This window comes from Mus caroli, chromosome 11, assembly GCF_900094665.2.
Source record: "Mus caroli chromosome 11, CAROLI_EIJ_v1.1, whole genome shotgun sequence".
Classification (NCBI taxonomy): Eukaryota; Metazoa; Chordata; class Mammalia; order Rodentia; family Muridae; genus Mus; species Mus caroli.
Window position 1 is genome coordinate 56,867,224 of NC_034580.1, and position 8,835 is coordinate 56,876,058.

The 8,835-nt window shown below is 46.0% G+C and overlaps 1 protein-coding gene across 9 annotated transcripts in view; it reads left to right on the forward strand.

Annotated features, from left to right (window-relative positions):
* Specc1 (sperm antigen with calponin homology and coiled-coil domains 1) overlaps positions 1 to 8,835 on the forward strand; it is a 264,901-nt gene that overhangs the window by 84,958 nt on the left and 171,108 nt on the right. For all 9 annotated transcript variants that reach the window (XR_003838125.1, XM_021177222.1, XM_029483987.1 and 6 more), the window contains exon 3: positions 2,952 to 3,084. Coding sequence is in view for 8 of the 9 variants with exons in the window: in XM_021177222.1 (XP_021032881.1) it covers positions 2,952 to 3,084 (133 nt within the window). In the remaining variant the exon portion in view is untranslated. The remainder of the gene's footprint in view (positions 1 to 2,951; positions 3,085 to 8,835) is intronic.

Sequence of the window (8,835 nt, forward strand, 5' to 3'; positions counted from 1 at the left end):
TCTCTCTCTCTCTCTCTCTCTCTCTCTCTCTCTCTCTCTCTCTTTCTTTCTTTCAACAGGGTCTCACTGTTGTGACCAGGCTGGCCTCAAACTCACAGAGATCTGCCTGCCTCTGCCTCCCAAGTGCTGCAATTAAATGTGTGTTCTACTGCAGGCTTTATAAATTTTATTTTAAAAATGTAGTGTCATTATCCTTGTGGGTCTGGGACAGAGTGTGGAGTTCAGTGTGGGAAACTGTTCTTTCCTGCCACTATGGTTCTGGGGACCAAACTCAGGTTGGTCAGGCTTGTGTAGCAAGCACTTTTACCCACTGAGGCATCTGGCCAGTCCATCATAGCTTCTTTATTTGTTTTAGTTTCCTTTTAATGTAGTTGCCAGACTATACAAATTTACAAGGTGAATTATATTCAGTTTCTACAGAGAGGGGGCTCTAAACATTGACACAGTCCCTGGAAATGTCTGCCTCATACGGTGGGACTCAGCAACTTGGTGGTTGGTGTTGTGTCCAAGGAATGACGAAATTAGGTGTGTGCATTTAAATAAACCCTCATCCCAGTTGATAGTTGGTTGCATTTGAGGACCACAAACAGAGAGAGTTACCTGCCCCTAGAGATTGGGGTTGTTTTGTTGTGGCTGATGCTGGTGGAGCTCTGCGGGTTCTCTCTCATCTCTGTTAAATGGAGAGGAATTAGTTACTTTAATCTGCAAGGTATTGAAACCTTTTCCTTTGTGAGCTCAGGTGCCCAGCAGCTTAAATCCCAATGAACCCTTAGTGTGAGTACTTACTACACAAACCAGAGCAGCACCTGAGCTCACCTTTGTGGGTGGGGGCCTTCCATAGTGAGCCAGGAACCTAGTTGGGTGCGGAGCTGCCTCCTGGTAACAGGAAACAAAGCCTCAAATGGAGGAAGAACGTGAGGCAGTAACCGAATCTGCTGCTCCCGCTGTGTATGGATGTCTCCTACAGTAGAGGGAGTAGAGTGGATTGGATGTTTAGGCTTCTAAGGGATGGGGGGTTCATTTGTAGTCATTGCATTGTACATCTTGGGGAAGCTTCAGTGCAACAAAGCTTTCTCATTGGGAATTCCTCGTTGTAGGTGCAGGGGAAATAAGGATTCCCCTGAAAATCTCTGCGGGCTGAGGAGGAGCAGCTCCATACATACTTTTCTTGTCATGCGTACTAGCATGTATGTGTGTGGTATGTGCACATGTATATGCGTGTTTTTATGTGTGTGTGGTGTGTGTGTGCTTGTGAAGTCCAGAGGGTGACTTCGAGTCTTCCTCGGTTTCTTTCCACTTTCTTTACTCAGAGCAAGGTCTCCTACTGAAACCTGAGCTCACTGATTGGGCTCTCCAAGCTTGGGGGTCCTGTGCGAGGAATACAGGCAGACTTCCACGTCTGCCCATCGATCAGGTGGGCTCTGGGGTTCTGAACTCTGGTCCTCCTGTTTGCCTGGCGAGCCCTCTTTACCCACTGAGCCATCCCTCAATCCTCACTGCATAGCTTTTAGTTATTACTACATTATTTATTAACTTAAGTGTGTGTGTGTTTGTGTGTGTGTGTGTGTGTGCAGGTCCACACACACCTGCACAAGGAGGGGACAACCTCAAGGGCTTAGAACATTAATGGGATTAAGGAGACACACCTTTCGGTTCATCTATGAAGGCTTTTCTGGAAAGGATTAACTGAGGAGGGAAGACCCACCAAATAATAAAGAAAGAGGAGAGAGGTAGCTGAGCTTCAGAAGCTCCCATGCCCTCCCTCACACTGGGTCTGTTGAGGAGTAGTCAGCAGCCTCTTGCACTGGTCCTTTCCAGGCACCGTGGACTGAATTCCTTGAACTGTGAGCCAAAACATAGCAGGAACCTGATCTACCAGGCAGGGCCTCAAACAAAGATGGCAGAGGAAGATTGCTTCCTGGCTTGCTCCCTAGCCTTTGCTCTGCTAGATTCCTTGTAAAGCCCAAGGCCATATACATAAGAATGCTACTGCCTGGGGCTAGAGAGATGTCTCAGCAGTTAAGAACACTGACTGCTCTTCCAGAGAACCTGAGTTCAATTCCCAGCACCCTCTTGGCAGCTCATAACTGTCTGTAACTCCAAGTTACAGTGTGACACCCTCAGACTGATATATATGCAGGTGAAACACCAATGCACATATAATAAAAATAAATCCATTTTTAAAAAAAGAATGGCACTGCCCAGAGTGGGCTGGGACCTCCTACATCAACTAGCAATCAAGAAAGTGTCCCACAGACATGCCCACAGACCAGTTGGAGGTCCCTCTCCCAAGTGTGTCATATTGACAACCGGAATGAACCAATCTAGTCTACTTGGCAAGTCCTAGGCCAATGAGACCCTTCATCAGAAACAAGGTGTACAGTGGTTATTCTCTGACCTCTACATGCATGTGCACACTCGTGTAGAAACATGAACATGTACGCAGAACAGCAGGTAGAGAGATGCCCTGAGTCTCAACAGAGACTTTGGACTTTTGGACTGTTAAGACTTCGGGCCTCAATGTGGTGAGCACATACATGAAGGGTTGGTTATACTGTGTTGCACCAGGTGACTCTTGTTCAAGCTGGAGGGCCCTCTTTCTTTCATAAGTGCAGGAATTTGATGGAGTCATCTGAGATTTTTTTCTCCTTCACGTGTTCTAGTCTAGTTAGGTTTTATAGGCTTAAAATGGATTGATCAGTGTTACTACTATATCAGAGCTCATGTTAACCCCCTGACTTATTCACTGAAGGCAGAGTGTAACTTTCTGATCCAGGACTAGCATCCTCTTTGCCTCTGTCCAATAGCAGCTGCTCCATGCTATCAGGGGCTGAGCTAAGTGCCTTTTCCCTTTACGTAGTCTCTGTTATTCTACCTAAACTACTGGCCCTGGTGGGCATTGAATTCCTCACCGTGTCTGTCCTCTCAGCTTCTCTCCAACTTCTCTCTAGCTCAAGAGGGCCAGCAGCGAGGACACACTCAACAAACCTGGAAGTGCCTCTTCAGGGGTGGCGAGACTGAAGAAGACCTCAACCTCCGGAGCCATCTCTGAGCTCACTGAGAGCCGCCTGAGGAGCAACACAGGTAGGAGGAACCTCCCTGGCCAGCTTGTTTTGTGGACGCTCTTTTTGACTCATGATCCCTCCTCTGATCACCCTGGCCTGGAGCTGCGCTGGGGGCAGAGTCTTTTCCTGTAGAGTCTGTATACTGGGGAGGCAGGCAGAAGAACAGAAAAGCCGTGGTTTGCCTGTCACCCCAGGCGGCCATTTGTCACTGGTGTGTGTGTGTGTGTGTGTGTGTGTGTGTGGCCATCCTGGGTGCTGGCCAATGATGGCAGTGGGTCGTGGAAAGGCCCAAGATGAAGAACAGCCGAGGTCCTCCTTAACCATGATGCGTGTGAGTGAGTCTACACTTTCTGCCGTTGACACATTTCACAAAAATATCACATTCCAAAGATGTATTTTAACTTATTCTTCCTTCCAGAAGTTTAATGTGAGGACTGAAGGTGGCTTTGGTTGTAAGAAGGGCCCATATTTCTGTATAATGACTTAGCTGCTTTAAAGACTGAATTCGTATTAAATACAACAAATGAAAGTAAGCTTATCTTCACCGAGTAATCCTGTGTTCCCGAAGTTTAACAGATGCCACTAAAAGTAAGTAATTAATTAAAAAGTAACGCCAGCCTTATTCTCAAAATTAATACCAAAACAAGACATTAAAATGTTAGCAAATGCTGTCCAAAAAAGTTTAAAAGGGCAGTAGCAGACAGCAAAACCGAGCGGATTTGTGCCATCTAAGAATGAATGAATGAGGGTCTTGGGAGATGGCTCAGTGGTTAAGTGTCTGCTGCTCTTCCAGAGGACCAGGTTCAGTTCTCAGCACCCACACCGTGGCTCACAGCTATCTGTAACTCTAGGATCCAACACTCTCTCCTGACCTCCATGGGGACCGCCCACATGTGATGCACAAACATACGTGCCGGCAAAACATGCATATACATAAGATACAATTCAATCTTTTTTAAAGATGAGCCAATGAATGATTGTTATCATTTTATAATCTGCCAGGCATATCATAGGCCAAAGAAAAGCCACATGGTCATCTCGATAGATATGGGAGATGGAACTGTCAGATTTAGCCACCATTCTGATTTAGTAACAAACTCTTGATAGACCATTGGACAGGATGCGTGTGGGGGAGCACTTCTAGCAAAGAAGTATGTGTCTTGCTGCATGTGACAGCACACACCTGTGGTCCCTGATGCTCAGACAGGGGTGTCTCCTGAGTTCACAAGTTCAAGCCTAGTTAGGTAAGACAGAGACTTCACACCAAAAATAAATAAACTGCACTCAGAAAATGTGGCAGGAGGATCAGGAGCTCAGAGCCAGCCGGGGCTACATGGTGCCTTGTCTGAAAGAAAAAAATTGATAGTTCTTTGATCAGTGACTGGTTAGAAAATATGATTTTGGAAGAAATGATCTCATGTAAAAAAGGATGGAAGGTGGCATACTGAGCAATAAACTTAGTTATTTAAGAGCCTGCACATTTAAGAGAAGTCTAACACCCCTTTGAAGAGCACATCTATGTCCTTGTGAATAAAGGCAAGGACATGCGTGGGTTTGGGATAGGAAGCTAAATATAGTGAAGACTAAATTCTGTCGTGCCATGTATTAAATGCAATAAGGGTGTCTCATGATTTCATCAATTCATTTGCATCCTAACTAACATATCACTGTGGTACTGGGAGCAGCCAACAAGCACCAGGCCTGGCTGAGGAATTTGGGTTGTCCTGACTAGGAGGCTACACTTCCACCTAGTGGAGAGAGGGATGCTGCTAATCGGAGAATGTGCAGGACAGCCAGAGTGTCCTGACTGACTGGGTAGGTCTCTGCTGGGATCTAGTAACATCCCAGGGAAGTTCTGAGGAAGAGCAACTCAAGGACTAACCACAGCAAACAGAGGCAGCACTGTGGAGCCATGGTGGGCAGCCAGGATCCACGAGCATATTTGGTACAGGGTAAATAAAGGTGGTTTGTGGCAAGTTGGAGCCTGTGGGTGTGGCTCAGGGTCAAGCTTTCGTTCAGCAGGTAAGAGGTCCTGAGTTCAATCCCCAGCACTGAAGAAAGGCCAAATAGAGGAAGTTAAGTTAAAACTGGATTACTCTGAAAAGTGAAACTGGATCTCATCTCATTCTGCTTACAAAATAAAGTCACAGGGACGTGGGAGAGTACAGTGCTTACTGTGCAAGCATGAAGACCTGAGTTCTGTCCCTAGTGCCCATGTGTGAAGCCAAATGAGGCAGTGCTTGCCTGTCACCTCAGCACTGGGGAAGTGGAGACAGGTGGATTCCCAGGGCCTGCTGACCAGCCAGCCTGCCAAGTGGTGAGTCCTCGGTTCAATGAGAGATCTGTGTCAAAAAAAACAAAAAACACAAACAAAAATAAACCAAAAAAAAAAAAAGTGGAGGGCGATCACAGAAGATATTCAGTGCTTCATGTGGCTTCCATAGCATCACTCTTCACCTGTACGCCCATCTGCACGTGCACACACATGCAATCACACATGCACATGAATACCACAAGCACATTCGTACATACCTAGACATAATCCAAGTTCTGAAAATAAGGCATCAGAGAGTTAACCTGCAGTGGGGATAAAGGAGATGAAGAGTGGCTTCCATCATTAAAAAGCTGCAGGGTGCTAGAGAGATGGCTCAGTAGTTAAGAACACTTGCTATCTCAGAAAATCTGGGCTCAGCCCCCAGCACCCATGTGACAGCACCCAGCCATCTGTAACTCCAGGCCCAAAGGGTTTGACAGGTTCTCTTGTCCTCCACAGGCACCAGGCACTCCTATGTATGAAGGTGAACAGTCATGCACATAAAATAAAAATAAATACTTTTGAAAGATGCTAAAGAGATTATTTACAATATATGCAAGTTTGTAAAGACTATTCAAACCCATAGAGAAAACTGCAGAACAATGCGCAGCTCACATAAAAAAGAAGTGGCTATTCCACAGAAAAATAGTAAACTTCCCTTGTAGTTGAGGAGCTACTAGTCAGAACAATAACTCTCTATATGGCACACCCTGGCTAGAAAATCCCAAACAGGTAACCCTGGCAACCATGACTATGGGTACAGAGAGCAGGTACACTGCTTATAGACAGTTTGGACAGCTTGGCAGCACCTGAGGCTTGTTGGTTTGGCTGGCCAGTGAGGCCCTGGGATCTTCCTGCCTCTGTGTGCCCAGTGAGCACTATTTATATGCATTACAGGCTTGGCCTGCTATCCCTGCCTTTCTTACACGGATTCTGAGGACTGAAACAGGTCCTCATGTTTGTGTGGCAAGCCCTTTACAGGTTTAGCCATCGCTCTGTCCTCCTAACCCTTAAGGTTTTCTATTTGTATTAGTACATATTTGACTCAGTACATTACAGATGCTCAGGCTGGATCCCAACGCTCTTCAGGCGCTGTGTTTGCTCTAGGACTGACCTACACCCCAGCCCGTCTACTGCTTATATTCAACATGAGTGGTGTGTGTGTGTGTGTGTGTGTGTGTGTGTGTGTGTGTGTGTGNGAGAGAGAGAGAGAGAGAGAGAGAGAGAGATATCGTCTTACATGCTGGCAAGACTTAATGCAATTCTCTGGAAATTCATCTGTGAAGGAAAGCATTGAATTCTAGGAAATTAAGGAAATGCTGCCAGCATGAAGATAATCTCTAAAAGTTAGGCAAGCTTGTAACTTACATAGAGGCTCATGGGAAGGTGTCTTAATGCCATTTACTCTTAGGGTACAGACTTTTGACTTGTTTGCTCTGATGCATAGAAGGTAGTACTGTTGTTGTTTTTTTTTCTTTCAAGTAAATTAGTTTATCTCCTGGTTAATTTTTTATTTTTAAACTATATATACATACATATATATATGTATGTATATATATATGTGTGTGTATATATATATATACATGTATGTGTTTGTGTGTGTGTATGATACTGTAATGGTTAATATTCATGGTCAAATGTGATTGGATTGGAATAATGTAGGAGACACCTAGATGAAGTGGGGTCTTGGACTGAATGAAAAAAGATAAAAGGAGAAAGCGAGCAGAATGCCAAGCGAGCAGAATGCCAGCACTCATCCCTCCACTTCCTGAATGCAACATGTCCACCCATACTTCCATGAGTGTGCCTTCCTGCCCCGAGGGACTATACCCTCAAGCCATGAGCGGAATTAATTCTTCCTTCCTTAAGTTGCTCCTTGCTGGGCTTGTCACAGGGACAAGGAAAGCTCCTAGGACAGATGCAGAGACAGTTTATATGTATCCCGTGTGAGTAGATCTGGTCATTGGCCTATTACCTGCCCTGCCCACCATTTCTTTGTTTAGATTTGCCTTGCACTGTGATTCTAAACCTATAACTAGCCAGTATCACATCTCAGGCCCCTCTGCATGCTCAGTCTGAACCTCACCAACTCAGTGATTGACACATGGTAGGCAGGATGGGAGTTGTTTCCATAAGCGTAGGGTGGGAGGCTCATATCTTTTCGTTTTTATTTTTCAAAGACGGTGCCCAGTTTCCCCTGTTCCCTATAGTACTGCTAGAGTTTGCTTCAACAAGAACAATCAATGGAGCACCTACTAGGTCTGGCCCACCACCTGCAGCCCTGCTACCTGCTGCCCTGCCACCTGTTCCCCTACTACCTGCAGCCCTGCTACCTGCTTCCCTGCCTGCCTCCCCTCCCAATGGTCTCTCAGACCTGTTGATACTTCTTTCTCAGGCAGACTTAGGGCTCTGGTCTGAACTATCACATGTCCACCTTGAGCACTCAGTTTTGGATCTGAGTGTGTTATATCTTCTTCCTCTTCTCCCTAAAGTGCCCTTTATATGTGTGTCTTCTCCCCAAAATGCGAACTGCAGAGTAAGGAACGTTTAGAGTCCTTGTGCCAAGGGCTACCTCTCAAGTCAACAGGACTCAGGGAAGCGACTGCTGTGGTAGATGATAGCCACCAGGTGGCAGCCTTGTCCAAAATACTGATATGCTGGAGGCTTGGTTCTATGAGGAGCTGCTGACTTCAGAAATAATGATTCTTTAATTCAACAAATATGTCTGAACACTTACTCCATATTCAGCACTGTTCTGGGGAGAGGGTACCAGGACAAAGATCTCTGTCTTCATTAAACTACCCGAGTTTCTGAGAACATGACCAAGGGAGAAAGTAGGCTGGGAAGGACCACCGTGGCAGGGTTGGCAGTTGGGGCAATGGCCTGTGCCCACCAGTGTCTGGCACAGTCTGGGAGCAGAAAGAAGGGGCTATGCTTCCAGCGGCAGAGCAGGCAGGCCTGGGTGACTTCTGCAGGATCCTCTGGAATAGGGACAGCCCCCGAGTTCATGTCCTAAGAAATCCTTTGGCTGCTTGTTGAGAGTAGACAGGTGGATGGGAAGACCAGATGGCTAGCCGCTGTCATAAACGAGGAAACAGCCATTACAGCCTGGGCTCGGCTGGGAGCTGGAACAGCAGGCAGGCTCTGGGTATATTTTGAAGAGTAAAGCCAACCAGCCTAGTAATGCCCTGATCTTCTTTACTGTGCACATAAACACACATAAAATTCCCTCTTTTAGACATTTTAAAAAATGGCGTATCTTATTCCTTGATTTCATGAATGTGTGCGTGCATTTCTCGTAGTACACATATTGAGGTTAGAGGACAGACATGGGAGTCAGTTCTCTTCCCACGTGGGTCCTGGTGTTTGAACTCAGGTTGTCAGGTTTGGTGGCTAGTGCGACTATCTGCTGGTCCTCGTTTAGCTATTTTTTGATGTTGGGGTTTTTTTTTTTTT